The sequence below is a fragment of the Callithrix jacchus genome, chromosome 18, assembly GCF_049354715.1.
Source record: "Callithrix jacchus isolate 240 chromosome 18, calJac240_pri, whole genome shotgun sequence".
NCBI lineage: Eukaryota > Metazoa > Chordata > Mammalia > Primates > Cebidae > Callithrix > Callithrix jacchus.
Window position 1 is genome coordinate 23082417 of NC_133519.1, and position 27152 is coordinate 23109568.

Genomic DNA, 27152 nt, shown 5'->3' on the forward strand with positions numbered 1-27152 from the left:
TTGCCACTTGCAGTTTTGGGCTCATACCTTTTTCTAATTTTCTTTTTTTTATTGTGGTAAAATACATGTGGAATTTACCATTTTAACCATTTTTTACATGTACAGTTCAATAGCATTAAGTACATTCACATTATTATGCAGTTATCACCCCTATTTATCTCCAGAACTTTTCCAGCATCCCAAACTGAAACTCTGTACCCATTAGGCAAGAACTCCCCATGCTCCCCTCCTCCCAGCCCCTGGGAGGTAACAGCTATTCTATTTCATGTGCCTATGAATTTGGCTACTCTAGGTATCTCATGTAAATGGAATTATACAGTATTTGTCCTTCCATGTCTAGCTTCTGTGACCACACTCTCTTTTTTTAAATTGACATATAATATTTGTACATATTTATAGGGTTGCACCATTTACTTTTGATCAGAGAGGAAAGAACCTTCTGTGTGCACACACTTCTATCCCTTAGCTCCATTTTGAAAAATTTTGAAAGAAAACTAATTGGCTTGGCTTGAGTAATATGCTTACTTTCAGACAAGGAAGACGACAAGTGTGATTTGCCCATTTGGGGTTGCATGACCACCTTAGTGTCTTCCTCAGTTCTCTGAAAACATACCATCTTATAGAGTCCTCTGTCCTTTCTATCTAAAACAGCACCCCACACCAATCTCATCTCTTACTCGGCTTTGATTCTTTTCCAACATACTCATCACTGCCTATTATTAAATGTATTAATTTGCTTGCTGATTCCCTAGCCACTATAATAAAAGGTTTATAACATTAGAGACCTCTGTTTCATTTATCTCTGTGTTTCCAGTACCTAGAACAGTGACTGGAACATAATTGTAACTATGTTTAATTAATTAAAAATTGAGCTAGAGATATATAGATTTAGTATTCACTGGTAAAAGTGATTAAAAGAAATTACCCTTCCACCTCCTTCGTGAAAATGAAGGATTAGAAATGGAAAGGAATTAACTTTGAGTATATATGAACAGAGTAATTAAACATGAGAGTTATGCACAATAGTGAAAGAACAGTGCTGTCTAAAGATGGATATCTGTGGGAAATACAACCTTGCATGATGGATGCATAAGTAGAATCCTGAAATTGCAGTAGATTAAGCTCTTTCTGAAATTATTTCCTAATGCATGATATTCACATTTAAACTATAAATTTAAATTCACATTTAAATGTGAATGTATAAACCCATCAGGTGTTTGCATGTGTGTGTACACACACACACACACACACACACACACACACTTTTATTGATTAACATTGGAAACGGGTAAATACAGATATGAGTCTTAAGCCACAATGGTCAGTACTGTTCTTTCTAAATTGCCCTTAGCTTTGCCAAGCAAGACAACATTCTCTGGAGCAGAACTTCACATTGTCAGGTTGCCCTACATAAGAATCACTCAGGTACTATTCACTATAGCTGCCTTACCTCTCTTCCCCGACTTGTCCTTAATCTCAAGGACAGGGCAAATCAAAGGGGAACAAGATAAAGGTTATATCTAAAAAGACAAAAAAAAAAGTAGGTAAAAATGATCTTCTGTGCTTCCTGACTTTTGCATGCTGTTTCCATCTTTTACTTTTCTTAGAGTTTATTATCTTTATGTTGCTTCCTGGATATCCCAAACTTAGCCATAGTTGTACCTTAGCCAAGTGTACTCTACCAGACTCCCTGCCAAAATTACTTCTTTCATATCTCCTCTCACCCATGTAATAAGCACCTTACCTCCAAATCCAATTCATTCCATAGTAGGAAAATGAACTACATTGTCTCAAGGTTGCCCCCTGCCATGACCTTTTTATTACTACCTATCTGAACCATAAAATAAGTTATCTATGGCAACTTCCTGCTTTTCTTTCTAGGAGATTAATAGGGAGACCCATTGCCAAAAAGTTTTGGTGCTAACCTCTACCCCTACATTCATCTGTTAGGAAGCAGATATGGGTACCCAAGAATAGTTTGACTGGGATAACATTACCCTTTCCAAGTTATTCATAGTGGCAGTTTCACATTTATTCTTAATTATCGGGACATAATGGCCATGCATATTACAAAGTGCTTATGAAATTATTGAATTTGGGCCAGGCGCGGTGGCTCACGCCTGTAATCCCGGCACTTTGGGAGGCCGAGGCAGGTGGATCACGAGGTCAAGAGATCGAGACCATCCCTGTCGACATGGTGAAACTCCGTCTCTACTAAAAATACAAAAAATTAGCTGGGCATGGTGGCGCGTGCCTGTAATCCCATCTACTCAGGAGGCTGAGGCAGGAGAATTGCTTGAACCCAGGAGGCAGAGGTTGCGGTGAGCCGAGATCGCACCATTGCACTCCAGCCTGGGTAACAAGAGCGAAACTCCGTCTCAAAAAAAAAAAAAAAAAAAATTACTGAATTCTGCTTTTCACTTGTGTACTTGAACTGATTATTTGTTATTCCAGTAATGTGACTAGCTGCTCTTAATTTAAGAGGTGGCATTGCTAAAAAATACTCAACTGTGCTACAATGAGTAGTATATATAGTTTTCTTGGTTTTAAAGGAAAATAATTAACTGAAATGTTGGAATATCCTAAGTATTCTATGGTAATTTTTGGCTTCCTTAAAAACTTCTGGGATTTTGTATGCTTTGAAATCACATTACTTTATCATACTTGATCTGGTTAGGAAACCTAATGTTATTAGCCTGGAATTTGTGAGTCTTTGAAAATCACAGATTCACTCGATAGATTTGGGGACAAGTTTAGGGAAAAAAAAAAAAACTGAGATGGAGTTTTGCTCTTGTTACCAGGCTGGAGTGTAATGGCAAAATCTCGGCGCACCGCAACCTCCGCCTCCTGGGTTCAGGCAATTCTCCTGCCTCAGCCTCCTGAGTAGCTGGAATTACAGGCACGTATCTGCCACAGTGCACAAGTTATCATTCTTTATTCTTCAAGGTGGTGAGCTTGGTCAAAAGTTACTGTGAGGCTCAGACAACTGACTTTAAGTCTGATAAACCTATGGAACTGGGTATATTAGATAAATTTGCTATAGTTTATGTGCTTTCATACTTTTGCAATTACTTAGACTTCTAAAATGTATTATTTGTTTATTTTATAGGATAACGAAGGCCAAACAGCTCTACATTATGGTAAGAAGTTTCTACATTACTAAATTATCATATTTGAACATCTTCTTTATTTGTTTTCAACTTTATTCTTACATAGTGCTTAGAAGAGTATCTGGCAGCTAGCAGAGATACAATAATTTTTTGTTTAAAAAATGTATTGGGCTGGGCGCGGTGGCTCATGCCTGTAATCCCAGCACTTTGGGAGGCCAAGATGGGCGGATCACTTGAGGTTGGTAGTTCTAGACCAGCCTGGCCAACAAAACCTGTCTCTACTAAAAATATAAAAATTAGCCAGGCATGGTGGCAGGCGCCTGTAATCCCAGCTACTCAGGAGGCTGAGGCAGTAGAATCACTTGAATCTTGGAGGTGGGGGTTGCAGTGAGCCGAGATCACACGAGTGCACTCCAACCTGGGCGACAAGCTGAGACTTCATCTAAAAAAAAAAAAATGAAACCCTGTCTCTACTAAAAATGTAAAAATTCACCAGGCATGGTAGCAAGCACCTGTAATCCCAGCTACTCAGGAGGCTGAGGTGGTAGAATCACTTCAATCTGGGAGGTGGGGGTTGCAGTGAGCCGAGATCACACCAGTGCACTCCAGCCTGGGCGACAAACTGAGACTCCATCTAAAATAAAAAAATGTATTAATAACTTAGTAAGTTGAAGATATATTAAAATTCTTATGGTCACATTTAAAATAAATTAAGTGTTTCTGCCCTTTTGGGAGGGAATACATTTGCCAGTCTTGGCAATCTTAGACTGCCATTCAGTAACAAGTGGTTCAGATGACCCTGGACACTTTTTTCACTGCTTGGACTTTAAATTTCCACTTCTTAAGTGTTCAAAAATCCCAAGCTTAGAAATCAGCTAAGGGATTTCAAGCTGATAGTGTCTCTGGGATGCTTGGTGGAAACAAAAGCAAAATCATTCTGGAGGGATGATTCTGGAGAAACCTCGCTGTGCTGTCTAGGAGTTTTAACGTATTGGACTGGCTGTTATACTACCTATGTATGTCAGCCTAATAATTGAGGTTGAAATGTCTGTCACCAACTGCCAGCCCTAACTCACTTATGAGTTTATCTAGCATAACCTGGGTACCAAAACCAGCAGACGAAAAGAAAATTGTGAGTCAGTCTCACTTTTGAGCATATGCACAAATCCTAAATAAAATATTAGCAAATGAAATCCATCCGTGTATTTTTAAAGGAAAGAAAGATATATGTGCTAACCAAATTGAGCTTATCCCAGGAATTCAAGAATGACTTAACATTTAAAAAAATCTATTAATGTAGCCTTCTACATCAGCAAATCAGGTTAAAAAAATCAAATCAAATGCAGAAAAAAAGCACTGGAGACGTTCAGCACTCAAAAGCTGTAGAGAAAAGTAGTTAAGACCCTGTGCTCTTAAGCCAGACTTCTAGGTTCAAATTCTAGTTCTACCACTGACCTGGGACAAAATACTTAACTCACACTGTACCTCAGTTTACTCATGATGAAATAGGGAATAGTAACCTCAGAGATTTGTTATGAGTTAATCTTTGTAAAGTGCTTATAACAATGTCTGACACCTGGTATATACTCAATGAATGTTAGCTCATTCTTCTTATGATAAAAGCTCTTAAACTAGGAATAGAAGGAGACTTCTATGGCCTGATTAACTTTCTTATCAAAAACCCAGAGCAAGCACTATTATTAAAGATGGAATGTTTGGGGCATTTTCTTTAAAATCAGAAACAAGAAAAGCATGCATACCATAACTATTTATCTTCAATACTGTATTAGAATTGTAGATAACACAAAATGAAAAAATAAATAAAAGGTACGTGAGATGGATAAAACAAAATCATCGTCATTCTCAGTACAATTAGCTACATAGAAAGCCAGGAAACTCTACAAATTATTAAAACTAATTATACAATTTAGCAAGGATGGTAAATGCATTAGTTTCTTAAAGTTCACTCTTAAACATTAGTATAAAAAGGTAAAAAAAATTTAAAAATTGTTTTAAATATTATTTACAACAGCAACAAAGTCTTAGGACTTACCCTAACAAAAGGCATGTAAAACCTTCATAGAAAAAAATGTAATTTTTTAAAAGACATTTTTAAAGGAACTAAGTAGAAGGAGAAATAATCCATGTTAATGAAATGGGAAGACTCAATTTCATAATGATCATTTCTGCCAACACAAAGTACAAATTCAGAGAATTTTCATAAGAATTTTTCAGCAAATACTTTGTGGAATTTAACAAGCTTGTCCTAAACTTCATATGGAAGATAAAGGAGCCAGGAGTATCTAAGGCAGTTTGAAGAAAAGAAAGAGGGACTTGCTCTTCCAAATATCAAGATGTTATTTTACAGCTATCATAATGAAGACAGAGAACTGAATTCCATCATGACAATATCAGAAGCTTCACTGACATGCTCCCTTGTCAAACCGGTGAAAATTAATTTCAAAACTATAGACATTTATAGCTTCTGGAAATGGTATTAAGGACAAAAAGCAAATGAAGAGACATCTATTCAAGAGAATCTACAAAAATTTAGTAAGAAGGAAAACTCTGTGGTATTTGAGCCAAGATCACTCCCTCCTTTCCTTCTTGCCAGCTCAGCAATGTGGAGACTCCACTCCACAAGGCTGTAGCCAGGAACGCAGAGCTCCCTCTCCTCCCAGCTCCCCGTCAGAGGGCTTGCTTCCTGGTAGAAGCAGAACAAACATTTTCCACCTTGCCTCCAGCTACCTTTTGCTAAGGCTGTCCTGGACAAATGTGGTCCCAACTACCTGGGAGGCTGAGGCAGGATAATCACTTGAATCCAGGAATTGAAGGCTGCAGTGAGTCATGATCATGCCACTGCACTCCAGCCTGGTTGACAGAGTAAGACCCTATCTCAAAAAAATAAAAAAGAACTATGAATAGTCTGAAATTGCACCCTATTTACACACTAACAAGTTACCCTGACACAGTTTCATGGTTGCTGGCAAAAGACAAGACTCTTGGATCAGAGACAAAAGACTTTATTATTCATGGCACAGCAAGCAGCCTGAGCTTCATGTTTTCATCATTTCTTGCCTCCAAATTCCCACCAGAGCAATACAGAGAGGCCTAGGTAGATACCGCACACACCGTGTGTCATGGCTTAGGAATCCTGATCTTACGGAACTCTACTCTTTTATAATGGGCCACAAGCAAACCTTTGCTCAGGAGGAGGTATTATGTTTATTATTCTGGATGGTAAGCATACCTGCCCTCCGCTCTGGAAAGAAACACTATCTCTGTTGTCAAATCTTTTCTTTACACAAACATCCTTGAAACAGTCTAGAACAGAAGCTGTCTTATGTCTTCTGCACATCTTACATATCTTTGTACCTTATGTACCTTTGTACGTAAGACGTGCAGAAATGTGAGAGACCTTTCAAGAACTCTCCCAACAACAATTAATTCAGGAATGCAGATTAAAACATTTAGATACCACTTCATACTCATCAGTTTGGCAACATGTAAACATCTACAAATATTAGTATTAGAATGTAGAACAACAAGAATTCTCATGCATTACTGAGGAGAGTGTCAACTGTTACAGCCATTTTGATATCAGTTTAGTAAGATTTAGTAAAGTTGAAGGTGCACATACTCTACAACCCAGTAATTTCAGTTCTAGACATATACCAGAGAAAAACTCCTGAACATGTGTATAATGAAATATGATTTAGGACATTTATTACAGCATATTTGTAGTAGTTAACAACTTGTTTTATTAGCCTCTGTATTCCTCTGTATGCCATGCTGATAATATTTGTTAATTAAAATTGCACATAAATGCATCTGTGCACATGCAAACACATATGGTACCAAATCCCTTTGAAAGAACCATTAAAATGAGCATATAAAATAGTGAAATAATAAACTGTATTTAATCTGTAAGCTCCTGTCTATAGATAGCCCTCTAGAAGAGTTTTTTGTTTGTTTGTTTGTGAGTCGGTGTCTCACTCTTGTCACCCAGGCTAGAGTGTAGTGGCCAAGTCATGGCTCACTGCAGCCTTGAACTTCTGGGCTTGAGCAATCCTCCCACCTCAGCCTCCCAAGTAGCTGGGACTACAGGAACGCATCACCACACCTGGCTAAGTTATTTTATTTTTGTTGAGACAGGATCTAGTACAGGCTGTTGTCAAACTTTAGGCCTCCAGCAATTTTCCCATGTCAGCCTCCCAAAGTATATGTAGTAATTGTTCTTGCCATTTTATAAATGAGGAAACTAAAACTCAAAGAGATTAACAAGCTTCCCTAAAGGAACTGGAAAATCAAACCCATGTCTCTATATTTACTAGGAAAGGACCGAATAATGAGTGCTTTCCCATCCCTCCTTCCACAGCATTCACACCACTTACTCCTCAAACATGTTTTAAACTGTTTCTATCATGTGACTCCTCCTGTATTAACAAGAGCTAGCTGTTCTAAACCCTAATTTTCCACCCAGAAAAAATTTGTCTGAACCACCCCACAGCTATGATGGCAATCTGGGATAATCAGGCCTGAGTCAAACAACTGCAGATTCAAAAAAGAGGAAAAATAAACTCTTCACAGGGGTTGTAAGGCCTTCAGCACAAAATTCAAGGCTACTAATTTTTCCTGATACCTTGCTTCAAGAGGCCAGCTTTTTTTTACTCTAAAATATTTGCCTTATGGTCTAGAGTTCACTGCTCTGCTTATAATGACAACCACTCCCAATGCACCCACATTCTCTGCTGAATCAACTCTTATTTCCGTCCCCTTATTCCTTCTTTCATTCCCTCATTCAGATGTTTTTCCGTGCCTTCTTTGTGGCATGTGCTGTGTTTTCCTTTTATTTCTCCCTTCCAGAAACTGTAGCAATGGCTAAACCAGATTGAATGTGCCCTTGAGAATTTAGATGAGTCACTCTGTCATCCCTAGTTAACTATTAGGAGTGAATGCCTTTATGGATGTAGGAATGTGTCTGTTTAAGTTTGATATATTTAAAATGCATTTATAGATAGCAACAGGGTAGGGATTTTTCAAAAGGCATTTCTGACTGGCTTCAAATAAGCTCTATTTTCTTTATGTACTGGTACAGAAAAATTTCGTAACATATATTGTTGAACAAAAAGATTAAGGTGTAGTGCCGTGTATATAGTGTGCTGTCATGAATATATCTATTCATGCTTGCTAGTAAATATATATCTCTGGGAGAATACATAAAAAGCTAATAATGTTAATTGCCTTAGGGAAGAGGAAGTGGGGGGCTAGAATACAAGAATAAGATGAAAACCTTTTTCTCTAAACCCTTTTATAACTTCTGTTTTTGACCTATATGCATATGTTACCTGTTCAAAAATTAAATTATTTTAAATTTGAGTATCATAGGTTCTGTTAGTACTATGAATATGATACACCTTCTTAATTATATTTCATTCAACAAATATTTTAATGCCTACTATTTGCTGGATAAAATAAATACTGTTTTTAAAATAAGAGATGTCCCCAGATTTCTTTACTTCCCACCCAATAAATAAGAACCCATTATCTATAGTGATAAGTGGGTGAGCAAATACTATATCTGGGAGAACTCTGAGCTTGGATTTCAGTGCCATTGCAACGTGGAAATAAGGCCTCTTGAGCTAGAAGGAATCAAGAGTCAAAACTGAGATCCTGCACTTGAGCCAGGACCTTCAAAAGGATACATCCACAGCTTAAAAGAGAAGGCAGAAGGGTGGAAATTAGAACAAGTTGGCCTGGTAAAAAGAAGACAAAGAAGCTTCTCTGTCTCAGACTAGCATTTGGGTGGGAACAAAAGCCCTATAAGTTTGGAGTCTACATTTATATTCTCATTATTTCAGGAATCCTCAAGTCAAGAAATTAACATAACTGTACTGGGCTGGTGAATGCTAAACTTTTCTTGAGAAACACGTCTTCAACCTATACAGTACAAAATCCCTCCAGAATGAAGCCCTACTGAAAATCAGTTCACAATCCAAAATTACAAAATACACTTGAGTGAATGTCAGCAGACACAGAAAACCACAGTACTAGACTTTGAGGAACTTCAGTAAAACTATTGAAATGGTCAGAATAAGTCTGTATAGAATCAGGGAATCAAAAACACAAGAACAAGACATTCTAAAAAAGAACAGGCAGATATGGAAGAGAATCAAATAGAACTTATGTAAATGAAAAAACACAGAAATTTTACAATGGATAGGTTAAAGTGAAGAGTTGACACAAGTTAAAAAAAATTGGTGAAAAGATTTGTCTAAAGCAGTTGCCAAAAAGGCAGCACAGAAAGGTAAAGAAATGATAAATGGGCCAGGTGCGGTGGCTCACACCTGTAATCCCAGCACTTTGGGAGGCCAAGGCAGGTGGATCACAAGGTCAAGAGATCGAGACCATCCTGGTCAACATGGTGAAACCCTGTCTCTACTAAAAATACAAAAAATTAGCTGGGCACAGGGGCGCGTGCCTGTAATCCCAGCTACTCAGGAGGCTGAGGCAAGAGAATTGCCTGAACCCAGGAGGCGGAGGTTGCAGTGAGCCGAGTTAGCGCCATTGCACTCCAGCCTGGGTAATGAGAGTGAAACTCCGTCTCAAAAAAAAAAAAAAAAAAAAAAAGTGATAAATGTAAAAGAGACATTAAGAGTGGAACAAGAAAGTTCAGCATTTATTTTTTTATTTTAATTTTATTTTATTTATTTATTTATTTTTAGACAGAATCTCACTCTGTCACCCAGGCTGGAGTGCAGTGGTATGATCTTGACTCACTGTAACCTCTGCCTCCTGGATTCTCCTTTCTCAGCCTCCATAGTAGCTGGGACTACAGGCATGTGCCACCACACTCAGCTAGTTTTTATATTTTTACACACCTGGCTAGTTTTTGTATTTTTAGTAGACATGGGGTTTTACCATGTTGACCAGGCTGTGTCAAACTCCTAGCCTCAAGAGATTTACCTGCATCGGCTTCCCAAAGTGCTGGGATTATAGGCATGAGCCACTGTCCACAGCCTAATTTTTTTTTAATTTTTGTGGGTACATAGTAGATATATATTTATGAGGTACATGAGATACTTTGATACAGGCATGCAATGTATAATAATCATATCATGATAAATAGGGTATCCATTCCCTCAAGCATTTATCCTTTGTTTTACAAATAATCTAATTATATTCTTTTAGTTATTTTGAAGTATAAAATTCAATTATTATTAACTATCATCATTCTGTTGTGCTGTCAAATACTGGGTCTTATTCATTCTTTGTAACGATATTTTGTACCCATTAACCATCCCCACTTCCCCCCCATGTCCCTACAACCCTTCCCGACCTCTAGTAACCATCCCTCTACTCTCTCTTTACATAGTTTTAATTGTTTTAATTTTTAGCTTCCACAAATAAGTGAGAACATATGAAGTTTGCCTTTCTGGGCCTGGCTTATTTCACTTAACATAATGACCTCCAGTCCATCCATGTTGTTGCAGATGACAGGATCTCACTCTTTTTTTATGGCTGAATAGTACTCTATTGTGCATATATGCCACATTTTGTTTATCCGTTCATTTGTTGATGGACACTTAGGTTGCTTCCAAATCTTGGCTGTTGTGAACAGTGCTACAACAAACCTAGCACTGCAGATATCTCTTTGATATTGCTGATCTTTTTTCTTTTGAGTATATACCCAGGATTGAGATTGCTGGATCGTATGGTAGCTGTATTTTCAGTTTTTTGAGGAACCTCCAAACTGTTCTCCAAAGTGATTGTTCTAATTTACATTCCCACCAATAGTGTACAAGTGTTCCCTTTTCTCCACATCCTCTCCAGCATGTTACTGCTTGTGTTTTGGTTAAAAATCAAGTTCATTATTTTTAATATGAGTTCCAGAAGGAGAGATTGGAGAAAATCAGTATTTGAAGATGCATTCACTAATAATTCCTGGAATTGATTTAAACATTGGGATCTTCAGATTCAGGAATTATGAGCTCTGGTTGGTAATAATCCGTACTGTTCATCTGGTGGAATACTATACAGCAATGCAAATGAGCTGCATCTGCATGCAGTAACTTAAATGAATCTTACACATGCTATTGAGCTTAGATGCCAGACAAAAAAGACTACATACAGTATGCTTTCCATTTACATAAAGGTCAAAAATGGGAAAAACATGTCTACCATTAGTAAAGGGGATAATGATTACCTTGGGTGAAGTAGGCAGGTAGCAAACAACTAGAAGGGGTTAACAGGGCAGGAGTGCTTCTCAGAGTCTAATAATGATCTGATTGTTGATATATACTAGTTACATGGATAAATTTCCTTAAGAAAATTTATATATAGTTGACCAATGAACAACATAGGTGTGAACTGTGTGGGTCAACTTACTACATGCAGAGTTTTTAAAAAATAAATACCTTGGAAAATAGTTTGAAGATTTGCCATAGTTTGAAAAAACTCAATTTTGCAGCTTAGAAATATCAAGAAAAATTAAGAAAAAGTTATATATGTCATGAATGCATAACATATATGTAGGTACTAGTCTATTTCTTCGTTTACCATCATAAAATGTACACAAATCTATTATAAAAAGTTAAAATTTATCAAAACTTATGCACACAAACAAGACCATTCATGGCACCATTCAAAGTTGAGAAAAATGTAAACAAATGTAAAGATGCAGTATTAAATTATAACTGCATAAACTTAAGTGTAGTACACACTGTTCTGTAATAATTTTGTATACACCTCCTATTGCTATTGCAGTGAGCTGAAGTGTTGCCAGTCTGTGCTTAAAGTGCCAGGTGATGCTGGTCGTCTCTACATGGGCAGTTTGTCTCCCCAGTAAATTGCATATCACAGTAAAAAAGTGACCTCACAGTTCTTACGTTTTTCTTGCTAAGTACCCTACGATAAACCTTGAAATAACACAAGGGAGTCCTTGTGTTATTTCAAAATGCCACTAGTGATGCTGGAAGTGTTCCCAAGAAGGAGAGTCATGACATTTACAAGAAAAAGTTAAGTTGCTTGATATGTACCATAGCTTGAGGTCTGCCACCACAGTTGCCATCATTTCAGGCAGATGATTGATCTTGGAAACAGGCAACATAAACGTACAGCATCAATAAATAGAGTACAGTACTATACATGCATTTTATGGTTTTCTTAACATTTTCTTTTCTATGGCTTATTACATTAAGAAGACATATACAAAGTATGTGTTAATTGATAGTTTCTGTTACTGGTAAGGCTTCTAGTCAGCCATAGAATATTAGTAGTTAAGTTTTTGAAGAGTCAGCAGTTACATATGGCTTTTCTAATTCATGTGGAGCTGGCACGCCTAACCCTCATGTTGTTCAGGCTCAGCTATATATGATTTTGGTACCCTTCTGTATGCATTTTATACTCTTTAAAAAGTATACAGACACCAAAAAAGTCTAAACCTAGGCAGATGTACAGTAGTGGTGGTGGTGGTTCTATGTAAAATCCCATTTAGTCTTTTCTACAAATGTTTGAGCTAGGTGTTACCTTTCCCCATTTTTAGATGAAAAACTATAGTTCAGAGATGTGACCTTGGCAGGATAATCCAAGCTGTAGGTAGCAGAGCCAAGACACTTGTACAGGTGTTCTGATTCCACATCCAGACCTCTTTTTGTAATTTTACAAATACAGTCCTCCTGTCTTTTTAAGGAAGACATTATTTTGTGGAAGATAATCTTTTGTAGAAACAAAATTAAAGAAAATCTTTTCTTCTTGGTCAGTAATTCAAGGCTAGTTTTCAAGACTGTACTTGGCAGTAAATGTATGTCGATATCTCTATCTGTGTGCTTTTATCTTCTTATTTCTGTTCACAGAGAGTTTAGACGTTAATAAAAACTATCCCTGATTCAGAAATCTTGCCTAAAATTTATCCAGAACTTCTATTTCTCTCAGGTTATATTCATCATCATGGAAAGAACCGAAAAAAATGCCATATATGTTAAAATCAAGATAATCAAATACTAAATATCCTTAGAAGTTCTGGCATTACAAAAATATATAAAACTAAAATATTCTGACAATTCAGGAGTGTTTAATAAAAATTTTTTTGTTTAATTTTCAATATTATTTTAAATATTTAAAAATTATAAAATTAAAATAACCCACTCCTATAAGCAATTACAAATTATTTAAGCAATTCATAATTGCTTATAGGAGTAGGTTATTTTTACTTTATAATTTTTCACTAGATCACAGGATTCTTGCCAGTTTTTAAGGTAGCCAAAACAGTCTTGTGTGTTATAATAATAACCATTTATTAAGCACCTATTTTATATGCCAGAGAATCTTCTGGGCATATTTGTTATTCATTTAATCACTTAATATTATTTAACCCCTTTTATTTAGTAGGCAGTTGCTTACTATTTGTTGATTTTATTTTATTTCAGGACTCTTAACCTACTCTTGGAACTTTCATAAAACTATAAGTATTGTTAAATCCAGTGAGTGCAGTCAGTGTTGGGGATGTCTTTGGGGGCTTAGCTATTATTTTTTATGAATTACGGTTGGGCTTGACAGCTGTCCTTGTGTTGACAGCTCTTCTGATTATAGCAGTTGTCAAACTCCATCTTTAAGCAGGTTGTAAATCCTGGCTTCTTCCGATTAAAACTGGGTCAGAGCCAATCGCAGGTTAACTAGAGGCCAGTATTCTACTACTGTACATCCTTACTAGTTCATTCTAAACAGGCTTTGTGTGGAAGCATACTAAAATCCTTATAAGCCTATATTTTACCTGGGTTTTTTTTGAATCTTCAAATATTGGTCCCCCGGATATTTTGTGATTAAACATGGTCCTTGCTGAAGAGTATATTGGTATAAGCATGGTCTTCCTTATAAATGGACTGTTAGCCTTCCCCTCCTGTTCCTCCACTGGGAATACTAATATCATTGCATCTGTGTCTCCCAAGGGAAATCAAGGCTTTTCCTTGCACGTGCAGTCATGTGATTTCAGAGTGGGCAGGCTTTGTATCCTCATGAGCCCTCGGTCTTCCACGCAAAGCACCATCTGTTCTGTTACCTCCACACTGCTACAGGGCAGTGGGAGGAGGCATTAGAGTGAAAATAAATAAAATAAAAAAGAAAGAAATTCATCATCAAAACCCTGAGGATTAATGGAGTCAGAGGCTCACAGCTCTGAATGAAAATTCATCTTCACCTGTGCCAATGTCAGGGCTGCCTCTATGGCACTTGACAAATAGAGGTTCCCAGGGTACCATAAATTCAGCAACTGTTCTAATCCCTATAGACTTGCTCAAGCTTTTCCGAGATGAGCTTATGACTGTTTTTGTATTTCCCAGCACATTGTGGGCACCAGTATATCCCCTCATTAATTTGGTAAAAAGTTAGCACCCTTTCCTCCTCATTTCTCTGTCATGTTCTTTGCCTTTGTCTGTTTTGAAGGGGTGGGCAGCATACACATTTCTGAAAGACGACTTTACATTGTGACTTGTGTTTCACTGAAGATGCCAAAGGCAGAGAAATCAATTAACTAATGAATTTTGAGCAAATAGTAAGTGCCCAGCATTATGCTTGATGGAGAAGAGAATACAAAAAGGCATATACTCAAGTAGTTCACCATCTAATTGGGGGATACAAAGCATATTTTTTCAACAACTATTTGTTGGGCAACTATATGTGCAAGTAGGCTCTGTACTAACATAAACATAATGGATGCCTCTCAACAGTGGATCTCCAAGAGATACTCCAAGTGGCCTCCTCATAGCAGGATAAGATGCACCCATGTGGTTTAAAAGGACCTCTATCCTTTTAAGTTACTAGGTCTCATTTTTTTTTTTTCTTTTGAGACAGTCTCAGTCACCAGGCACCAGCCAGGTTGGAGTGCAGTGGTGCGACCTCGGCTCACTACAACCTCTGCCTCCTGGGTTCAAGCAATTCTCCTGCCTCAGCCTCCCGAGTAGCTGGGACTACAGGCATCATTCTTTTTTCTCTCTACAACTTCCTTGTTGTTTATGCTGTCCTGCGAGTCTGTCTTTGCATAAATCCCAGGCATTTGTTAATAAAATTCCTTTCATATGAATGCCATATTTCTTGCTCCGAGTTACTGTTTTGCAACCTCAAATTCCAAATTTATATCTTACATTATAGTTATACCTGAGCTAAAATTTCATTCACATCTGTCAAGGTAAGGAATCAGTATTACCCTCAGTTAGCATTTTCATAGCTGGTTGACTAGAGTTCTCTCGATGTGGAACTTAAAGTCTTAAGCTCCATTCCTGGGTTGGTGCTCATAGATTATATTATATTTCACCCCTGGGATGTTCACATCAACATACAGCCTAAATGTAATTAATGTCCCTTTGTCTGAGATGGCCATCTTTTGTGTCTTCGGCCATAGCACACATCTACTTCACCCTGATCTTCTTGTGTAGCTGTTGGGTTAGCTTTGAGCTTAGCATGATATGACAGATTATGTTGGTTATTATTGTGTATTACATATTTATATAATGGGAAGTTATTCCTGTGATACTGCTAAAGGTCCTATTTTAAAACTGTTAGCCTTTCCGTCCTGTAACTGCAGTGTAAAGGTTAAATCATTATTGTTCAAAATATAAACAGTTCTGTGTAGGATAAATAGCCTCTTTTCACAGCTACTTGATAGGAGGCAATGTGTCTTTTGTTGTATTTTATAAGAGATTGTCTTTCATTTTGATGTAATTTGGTATACAGTGATTCATGATCAAACCCTTCAGAAATTTAAACTTAAAATGTTAACTAAAATTATTTTAGGGTTGGGTATAGTGGCTTATGCCTATATTCCCAGCACTTTGGGAGGCCGAGGCAGGTGGATCACCTTAGGGCAGGAGTTTGAGACCAGCCTGGCCAATATGGCGAAATCCCATCTCTAGTAAAAATACAAAAAAAATTAGCCAAGCTTGGTGGTAGGCGCCTGTAATCCCAGCTACTCAGGAGTCTGAGGCAAGAAACTCACTCAAATCGAGGAGGTGGAGGTTGCAATGAGCCAAGTTCGTGCCATTGCACTCCAGCTTGGGTGACGAGTGAGTGGAGACTTCATCTCCAAAAAAATTTGGGAGGCAGTTTTAAATTCTCAAAAAGATACTATAATCCTAAACACTCTTTTGAATCCTCAGCCTTGGTAAAGATGATACTGTCTCTTCCTCCCTGTCTGTGGCATCCCTCAAGATGCAGAATAGCTCTTGAGTCTCAGGAGCTACCCCAAACTGTGATCTCAGCCAATCAGCAGTGACCCTGGGGTTGGATGAGGCAATTTTTGCCTCCCTTTACATTTTCTTCTATTCTCCATTCATCAAATACTAATATCTATACCTTGGTAGCCTTCTAAGAAGCCCCACACCACTGAAGGCAGAGATAGGGTTCACAAATGGTCTGATTTTAGCACAGAAAAAAATCTGCCCTCTACTTTGGTTCACTTAGAACCATTTCTGAGCTTATGTGGTTATGGATTAGAGTTTGGTACCTAAGTTTATCAAGATAAGTAATGTAAAGGGTCACAAAATCCCAAGTCTATAACCTGTCACAATCTGATTTTGGCTGTTGACTCTGTGCCCACTTCACAGCACATAGCCATGAAGCCCTGAGCTGAAAGCATCTACCCAGGGAGAAAAGATGGTCAAGGGAACCAGAGAAACTACTTTATCTTTACTTAAGTACCAAGAGAGAGCAAAAGAAAAAATATTACTGCTAAATCATCTAAAACAAACTCCTGGGGAGTTCTGCCTCCACTATTAAGATGTAGAAAACTGCAAAAGAACTTCATTCTCACCCAAACAAAAGAAAAAGATAATCTACAAAATCGTAACTTTTGTGAACACATAGGGGAGCAGAGGTTAGTGAGCACACACAAACTGTGTGTCCTTTGACAGAACACCTGAAGAAGAGGCAGCCATCATAAAAACAAGTAGGAAGCAAACAGCTAAGATGAACAAATTGTTAAGACGAGCTAGCATGACATTTTAGAGTAACTGGGAGGTTGAGACCCAAAAGGAGTCCTCAGTTGCATTCCTTTTCATTAACTGGGTGCTCATGAGAGAAATTTAAAAGAAAGAAAGCCCTCTTCAGTGGCACACAGGCATGAAACACTTCCACTTCCCTGTATCCTTTTTTAATTAATTAAATTTTTGACACATTAAAAATTGTATATATCATGTACAACATGTTTTGAAATATGTATATATAAACATTGTGGAATGGCTGAATTGAGCTGATTAATATATGCATTTTTTGTGGTGAGAACACTTAAAATTACTCTCAACAATTTTCAAGAATACAGTAAATTATTAGTTGTAGACACCATGTTGTACAATCCTACACTCTTATTTCATTCAAAGATAAATCCTTAAGCCATAGAGGAGGAGCTGAAAGCCCTTCTGGCCTCCTCTCCTGCTGCTCCTGAGCTCAAGCAGATATCCACTGCTTTTGAAGTGAGAGTAAAAGCAAAGTCTACCTTCAGGGAGGACAGGAAAACCCTGGGCTTAGGACCCTGCAGTAATATAAAGCAGAGATTCCCTCGCCAGTGAAGGCAGGATAGGAAAGTCTCTCTCTCCCAAGACACCCACCACAACCAACACACATACACACACACCACAGTGTTTGCCTGACATTTTGGGGAGGGTTGTGTAGGAACAATGAGAAATCCCCATCCCTGAGGTCCTGCCTAAGACCAAAACCAGCCCAAAAGGACAAAGAACTCCTTACTCCCACTGTGAGCCAAGCCCTGAGTAATAAGCAAGAGGAGTCCATTAATGGAGGAGAGACAGGAATGTAGAAAGAGACTCCCTCTGTGGTACAGACATGCAGAGACTGCTGAAAGCTAAGGGTGGAGCAAGAATAGTCGGGGGGGATCCCTAGCACCCTAGCCCCCACACTAAGCATAAGGTAGCAGCGTCCTATTACTGGAGGAGTTTGACAGCAGTGATGCACTGGACTTATCACAACAACAAACTCAAACCCATTTCAGCTACCGACATTCATCTCTACATCTTCATCAGAGCTCTTGGGTGAACAGGTGCATTGTCAGTGAGCAGTAATACCTTGAAAGGATTCTGTTTTCCTGAGTGGTAGGTCTCAACAGTGAGCTTAAGATATTTAGTAAACCATGTTGTAAACAGATATGCCATCATCCAGGCTTTGTTGTTGCATTTATAGAGCATGGACAGAGTAGATTTAATTTAGCATCATTCTTAAGGGCCCTAGGATTTTTGGAATGGTTAATAAGAATTGTCTCTAGCTTAGCAGCTGCATTAGCCCCTAACCAGAGAGTTTACCATTCTTTGAAGCCAGGCATTGTTTTCTGCTTTCTAGTTATGAAAATCCTAGATGGGATCTTTTTCCAATATGAGGCTGGTTCGTCTACATTGAAAATCTGTTGGCTGGACACAGTGGCTCATGCCTATAATCCCAGCGCTTTGGGAGGCCCAGGTGGGTGGATCACTTGAGGTCAGGAGTTCGAGACAAGCCTGGCCAACATGGCAAAACCCGAACTCTACCAAAAATACAAAAATTAACCCTGGTGGCACATGGCCTGTAATCCCAGCTACTCGGGAGGCTGAGGCAGGAGAATCGCTTGAACCTGGGAGGCAGAGGTTGCAGTGAGCCAAGGTCAGGCCACTGCACTCCAGCCTGGGCAAGAGTTAGACTCTAATAAAAAAGGAAAATCTGTCGTGTAGTATAGCTATCCTCATCAGTTATCTTTATCTTAGTTAGAGCTTCTGGATAACTTGCCACCACTTCTACATCAGCACTTGCTGCTTTACTATGCACTTTTTTTTTTTTGAGACAGAGTCTCACTTTGTCACCAGGCTGGAGTGCAGTGGCAGAATCTCAGCTCACTGCAACCTCTGCCTCCTGGGTTCAAGTGATTCTCCTGCCTTTGCCTCCCAGGTCGCTGGGACTACAGGCATGCACTACTACATCCAGCTGATTTTTGTATTTTTAGTAGGGACAGGGTTTCACCATGTTGGCCAGAATGCAACCTTGCACTTTCATTTTATGGAGACAACTTCTTTCCTTCAGCCTCATGAGTCAGCCTCTGCCAGCTGCCAGCTTTTCTTCTGCAATTTCTTTATCTCTGAGTCTTCATAGAATGAAAGAGTTAGAGCCTTGGTGTGGATTAGACTTTGGCTTCAGGGAATGTTGTGGCTGGTTTGATCTTCTATCCAGACCACTCAAACTTTTTCTAAATCAGCAATAAGGTTGTTTTGATTTCTTATCCTTTGTGTGTTCACTGGAATAGCGCTTCTAATTTTCTTCAAGAACTTTTACTTAGCATTCACAAGTTGGCTGACTGGCACAGAAAGTCTAATTTTGGCCCACTTTTTGACATGCCTTTGTCACTAAGCTTAATCATTTCTAGCTTTTGATTGAAAATGAGAGATGTCTGACTCTTCCTTTTCCTTGAACACTTAGAATTCATTGTAGGGCTATTAATTGGCCTAATATCAATATTACTGTGTCTCAGGGAATAGAGAGACCCAAAGAGAGGGATAGATGAGGGATTGACTATGCCATGGTACAGTCAGAACACATACAGCATTGGTCAATGAAGTTCATATTATATGGGTGCAGTTTGTGGCACCCCAAAACAGTTACAATAGAAACATCAAAGATCATTTATCACAGATTCCCACAACAAAAATACTAATAAGGAAAAGTTTGAAGTATTGTGAGAGTCCCTGCGGTGTGACACAGACACACAAAATGAAGAAATGCTGTTGGGAAAATGGCATCAGTAGACTTGCTTAATATAGGGTTGCCACAAATCTTTGATTTAATAAAGAAATGCAGTATCTATGGTGCCCAGTAAAGTGAAGCACAATAAAATAAGTTATGCTTATATAAAATATTTTGAAATGAATGAAAATGAAAACACTACTGTCAAAATTTGTGGGATGCATGAGAGGCTGAGGCAGGAGAATCACTTGAGCCAGGGAGGCAGAGGTTGCAGTGAGCCAAGATTGCACCACTGCACTCCAGCCTGGGCAACAGAGCAAGACTTCACCTCAAAAAAAAAAAATTGTGGGCTGCAGCTAAAACAGTGCTTTAAAGGAAATTAAATACTATTATTAGAAGAGAAGAAAGATTTCATGGCAAGGATCCAAGCTTCTACCTCAAAAAAAGAAGGGCAAACTCAGCCCTAAGTAAGTGTGAGACAATAATAAAGATCAGAACAGAAATCATTGAAATAGAAAACCGGAAAACAGAAGATCAGTGAAATCCAAAGCTGGTTGTTTGTAAAGATCAATAAAACTGATAGTCCTCTAGCCAGACCAATCAAGGAAGAAAAAAAGAAAAGAAACAGGCTGGGTGCTGCGGCTCACACCTGTAATCCCAACACTTTGGGAGACCAGTGCGAGAGGATCACTTGAGACTAAGTTTGAGACCAGCCTCGGCAACATAGCAAGACCCTATCGCTACAAAACAGTTTTTTTAAAACATGCCAGGCACAGTAGTTTGAGCCTTTAAATCCCAGCTACTCAGGAGGCTGTGGCAAGAGGATCACTTGAGCCCAGGAGTTCCAAGATGCAGTGAGTTATGACTGTGCTACTGCACTCCAGCCTGAGTGACAAACTGAGATGCTGTTTCCAAAAATAAAAAGCAAATTAGCAATTTCAGGAATGAAAGGATATCAGTACATACCCTGAAGATATTATAAAGCAAATAAGGAAACATTATGCACAATTTTATACCAATGAAATAGATAACTCAGATGAAGTGGACAAATTACAATTTTTTTTTTTGAGACAGGGTCTCACTCTGTCACTCAGACTGGAGTGCAGTGGTGTGATTTCAGCTCACTGCAGGCTTCACGTCCAGGGTTCAGGTGATTCTCCTGCCTCAGCCTCTCTGGTAGCTGGGATTACAGGTATGCACCACTACACCTGGCTAATTTTTGTCTTTTTAGTAGAGATAGGGTTTCACCATGTTGCCCAGGCTGGTTTCAACCCCTGACCTCAAGCGATCTGCCTGCCTTGGCCTCCCAAAGTGCTACTGCTAGGATTATAAGCGTGAGCCACCACACCTGGCCAGGACAATTTTTTTATTTTTTTGAGATACAGTCTCTCTGTCACCCGGCTGGAGTGTGGTTGCACAATCTCAGCTCACTGCAACCTCCGCGTCCTGGGTTGAAATGATTCTCCTGCCTCAGCCTCTCAAGTAGCCGGGACTACAGGCACATGCCACCATGCCCAGGTAATTTTTGTATTTTTAATAGAGAGGATTTCACCATGTTGGCCAGAATAGTCTCGACCACTTGACCTCATGATCCGCCCACCTTGGCCTCCCAAAGTGCTGGGATTACAGGTGTGAGCCACCGCGCCTGGCCTTGGGACAAAGTTTTTTTAGAGATGCAAACTACTGAAGTTTTCTCTAAAAAGAAATAGCAGGCCAGGCATGGTGGCTGACACCTGTAATCCCAACACTTTGGGAGGCTGTGAGGCAGGTGGATCACCTGAGGTCAGGAGTTCAGTATCAGCCTGGCCAACATGGTGAAACCCTGTCTCTACTAAATATGCAAAAATTAGCCAGATGTGGTGTGTGCCTATAATCCCAGCTACTTGGGAGCCTGAGGCAGGAGAATTGCTTGAACCTAGGAAGCCAAGATTGCAGTGAGCCAAGATCGTGCCACTGCACTCCAGCCTGGGCAACAGAGCCAGACTCCATCTCAGAAAAAAAGAACAGAAAAGAAATAGAAGTGCATGCCTTTAATCCCAGCTACTTGAGAGGCTGGGGGAAGAGGATCACTTGGAGCCAGGAGTTCAAGGCTGCATAGCAGTATAATCATGCCTGTGAATAGCCACTGTACTCTAGCCTGGGCAACATAACCTGACCACATCTTTAAAAAACAAACAAAAATAGAAAATCTGGATAGCTCTATATCTATTAAAGAGATTGAATTTATAGCTAAAAACTTTCCCACAACAAAATTTCCAGGCCTGATTACTTCACTGGTGAATGCTACTGCGTGGTGGCTCATGCCTGTAATCCCAACACTTTGGGAGGCTGAGGTGGGCAGAGCACCTGAGATCAGGAGTTCAAGACAAGCCTGGCCAACATGGCAAAACCCCATCTCTACTTAAAATACAAAAATTAGTCAGGCATGGTGGTGGGCACCTATAATCCCAGCTACCTGGGAGGCTGAGGCAGAAGAATTGCTTGAACCCGGGAGGCGGAGGTTGCAGTAAGCCAAGATCACGCCATTTGCACCATTGCACTCCAGCCTGGGAACAGTGTGAGACCCTGTCTTAAAAAAAGAAAAAAATTCTACACAGAAACTTTTCCAGAAAATAGAAGGGGAGGGAGCACTCATTCTGTGAAGCCAGAATTACCCTGATACCAAATCCAGACAAAAGCCTTTGAGGAAAAGAAAACTACAGGCCAGTATTTCTTATGAACATAGATGCAAAAATCTTTAATAAGATGTTAGCAAGTTGAACCTAGTAAATACAAAAAGGATAATAAATTATGTCCAGGTATGTTTATCCTAGGAATGCAAGGTTGATTTGGCAATTGAGAACCATAATATTTCACCATATCAACAGATCAAAAAAATAAAATGTGATTATATCAATGTCTGTAGAAAAGGCTGACAAAATTCAGCTTTCCCTCATGATTAAAACAACAACAACAAAAACTCATAGCAAAGTAGAAACAGGAAATAGTAGGGAATTTCCTTAGCCTGAGAAAATCGACAGTTAATAATCATCCTTCATGAAAGGCTCAATGCTTTCCCTCTGAGACTGTGAACAAGACAAAGATATCCACTCTCTCCACTTTGATCCAGCATTATATTGAAAATTCTAGCCAGTGCATTAAGGCAAGGAAACGAAATGAAAGCCATGTAGATTTATAAAGAAGAAATAAAGCTTTCTTTTTTCATAGGTGCTGTGTCCATCTGTGTATAAGACCACAATAATCTATTTTAAAAAACTAGAATAAGTGAGTTCAGCAAGTTCACAGGGTAAAAAATCAATATACAGAAATGAGTATTCCTATATACTAATAATGAACAGTTGAAAATTAAAATTCAAAAACACCAAGGCTAGTATACAAATCTTGTTTTTCTTTATGCTTGCAGTGGACCAATTGAATATTTAAATTTTAAAAGATATTATTTGCAATAGCCTCAAAAACATGAAATTCATAGGGATACATCAAACAAAATAAGTGTAAGATTTGTATGCATAGAATTCCTAAGTATTATGATCAAAATTAAGAAAAATTGAAGTAAATGGAGACAGATACAATTTTTTGTTGATCAAAAGACTCAACATTGTTAAGCTGTCCATTCTTTCCAAACTGATCCATAGATTCAGTGGGGTCTCAATCGAAATTCCAGCAGGATCTTTGTAAAAACTTATAATTTGATTCTAAAATTTATATGGAAAAGCAAAGGACCTAGAATATGCAAAACAACCTTGAAAAAGAATATAGTTGTAGGTCCCACACTGGTTTCAGGACTTACTATAAAGCTACAGAAACCAAGGCAATGTTGTATTGGTATAAGAACAGGTATATAGACCAAAGGAATGTGGTAGATAACCTAGAAATAGATCCAATCACAAATGGTCAACTGATTTTTAACAAAAATGTCAAGATAAAATTCAGTGGAGGGAAGAATAGCCTTTTCAACATGTAGAGCTGTAACAGTTGGACATCCACATGCAAAATAAAACAAAAGGTGAGCCTGAACCCTACTCAAAAATTAACTGGGAAGGTAAGATCTTAGACCTATATTTAAGAGGAATAATGATAAAGAACTAGAAGAATATCTTTGTGATCTTGGTATAAGCAAAGATTTTTTTTTTTTAGATGGAACACAAAAAGCACAAACTATAAAAGAAATTGCACTTTATCAAAATTCAGACCTTCTCTTCAAGACACTCTTAAGAAAAATGACAAATCAGATGCTGGGAGAACATATTTATAAAACATGTATTTGGGAACAAAATTTCTATCCACAACATATAAAGACTTCTTATAAGAAAAGGACAACTGGCCAGGTGTGGTGGCTCACGCCTGTAATTTCAACACTTTGGGAGGCCAGGACAGGCAGATCACAAGGTCAGGAGATCAAAACCATCCTGGCCAACATGGTAAAACCTTGTCTCTACTAAAATACAAAAAAAAAAAAAAAAATTAGCTGGGCATGGTGGTGCACACCTGTGGTCCCAGCTACTCAGGAGGCTGAGGCAGGGGCATCACTGGAACCCAGGAGGCGGAGGTTGCAGTGAGCCAAGACTGTACCACTACATTGCAGCCTGGCAACAAAGCAAGACTCCACCTCAAAAAAAAAAAGACAGCCTTATTAATAAACGAGCAAACGATTTAAACAGATAAATTACCAAAGATAAATAGTTGGCAAATAAGCACATGAAAAATGTTCGTTCTTAGACATTAGGGAAGTACAGATTAGAAATCACATGAAAAGCCCCCATAGACCTAACTAGAATGGCTAAAAAATATTTTTAATAATAATAAAGTGCTGGCAAGGATGCAAAGCAAGTGGAATTTATAGTTATTGGTGGGAATGCAAACTTTAGGAAAGTTTGGTCGTTTCTTATAAAATCAAACATTCACTTGCCATATGACTCAGCAATTCTCCTAGATATTTACCCACAAAGTGTGAAAACATTTAAAACAGGACCACACAGTGACCTTTAGGGGTCATAAGACCCCTATTTAATGCCAAAAATTGGAAGCATACATCCATACAATGGAATACTACTCAGCAATCAAAAGGAAAGAACTACTGATACTTGAAGCAATGTGGATGGATCTCAAAAGCAACATGCTAAGTGAAGGAGATCAGATACAAAAGACTATATGCTCTATGATTTCTATTTCTAGAAAAGAAAACTATAGCGACAGAAATCAGATGAGTGTTTGCCAAATTGTGCCACTCCACTCCTCATAAGTGCCTGTGGATCACTTGACAAAACCCAAACTTCTTAGTGTGACAGATTCAAGGCCCTAGTAATTTGACTTCAGTCTAGCCTCTCTACTTTCAACTCTTTGTATTGCTTCCCTAAGCCAGCAGACAGTTCTCCCAGCATTCCGTCATGCCTCTGCTAGTGGTATTTTTGCATTCTGCAGTACCTTTTCTTCTTAGGAATTTTGCTCGATCCTTCAGAGCTTATCTTACATCTTACCACCAATTTGTAGTGTTTCCTGATCCCTCAGTCTCCTTCTTCCTCCCTGCCTTTGCAGTGTACGTGTTTCTGCCACAGTACTTGTTCATTCTTTTGTGTTAGAATTGGTTATTTACATATTTACAGTATGTTCTCAGGAACAGGAATCTTACCTGTATTCCTGATGGGACTGGTACAGTATGTGCTCAATAAAATGGCTATAGGGCCAGGTGCAGTGGTGCATGCCTGTAATCCCAGCACTTTGGGAGGCCAAGGCAGGAGGATTGCCTAAGCCTAATGGTTTGAGACCAGCCTGGGCAACAAAGTGAGATTCCCAAAGTGAGAGCCATGCATGGTGGCACACACCCATGGTTATAACTACTCAGGAAACTGAGGTGGGAGGATTGCCTGAAGGTCAAGGCTGCAGTGAGCCATGGTCTCGCCACTGCACCAGGTTGGGAGACAGAGCCAGACCCTGTCTCAAAAAAAAAAAGGGGCGGGGCCATGGAATTCAGCTGCATACCCTTTCTTTCTCTTAAAACAAACAAAAGACAACACACTTTGTTGTGTGATAATCATGCTACAAAAGGGTATATAAAATATGTATATGAAGAATTTAAATATAGCTTTTAAAAATTCACCACTACTTAGCTTAAGAAATAGAACATCACCATTATCGCTGAAGCCTCCTGTGCATACCTCTCAAATCATACAGCCCTCCCTAGTGGTCATCTTTTAGAGAGCGCTAGATTTTATATTAATGATTTACTTCATAGTTGCAGTACATATTTGTATGTCTGAACAATATTCCTTAGTTTTACCTGTTTTCAAATTTTTAAGTGAAATCATATAACATGATTATTCTCACTTGTTTTTTACCCTTCAACATTGTGTTTTGGAGATAAACCCATGCTTTGTGAAGCTATAGTTCATTAGTTTTTAGTGTTCTAGGATTTTATTGTACAAATGAATGATACTTTATTTACATTAGGCTGTTTACATTTGGGGTCTGTTATGAACAGTGCCGCTGTGTACATCCTCGCAAATACCTCTTGGAGAACGCATGCAAAAGTAGATAACTAGAAGCTGGGTTGGAGGGTATATGTGTGTTTAGATTTAAGCTGTAATGCCATAGTTTTGTCTAACGTAGCAATACCAGTGTATATTCTGACATCTGAAGGGAATTTCTCTGCTCCAGTCCTTCTCAGTGCTTGGGATTATCAAAGTTAATTTTCACCAGTCTAGTGAGTATGAAATGGCATCTCCTGGTTTTAATTTTCATTTCTCTGATTATGTGGAATGTTTATCTTTTTATATGTTTATTGCCATTTATGTTTCATCTGGTGCCTCTTTTTGCCTTTAGTGAGTCTAGTTGTCTCAACACCATCTAATCACTGGATCTTTATTTCCCCACTGATCTGCCAACTTTGTCATGAATTAAGTTTTCATATGTGTGCAGAAGAATAGATCACACTCTCAGTTCTAAGCTTCTGGTCTGTTTGTCCATTTTGAGGCAATACTTTACCATAATTATAACTCTTGATATCTCTACACCCTTTTTTCCCCTTCCTATACCTTGGACTTATCAATAACAACCATTGATGCCTTTTTTTTTAATTTACAAATTGTAAGGTTCAGTTAGTTACCCACTTATTCCCCTCTTTAAAAACAAAACATTTTATTTGACATTTACAGTATTTTTAGTCTTTTGATGTATCCTGCACACCTATCATTATTCTGGAATGAAGATCAAAGTAAAATAGATACTTAAACACTATTGTTTATTGTTTTCCTTCAACCCATTCTTAAAGACTAGAGCCCAAAGCCTCATAATTAGGAATATATATTTGTTTGTGTGTATGTGTTTCTAGGCAACCAA

General features: G+C 38.5%; 1 protein-coding gene across 7 annotated transcripts in view; it reads left to right on the top strand.

Moving 5' to 3' along the window:
* The window catches only part of ACBD6 (acyl-CoA binding domain containing 6), a 214528-nt gene that overhangs the window by 167672 nt on the left and 19704 nt on the right, over positions 1 to 27152 (top strand). For all 7 annotated transcript variants that reach the window (XR_013529480.1, XR_013529482.1, XR_013529484.1 and 4 more), the window contains one exon: positions 3110 to 3140. Coding sequence is in view for 2 of the 7 variants with exons in the window: in XM_002760314.6 (XP_002760360.1) it covers positions 3110 to 3140 (31 nt within the window). In the remaining 5 variants the exon portion in view is untranslated. The remainder of the gene's footprint in view (positions 1 to 3109; positions 3141 to 27152) is intronic.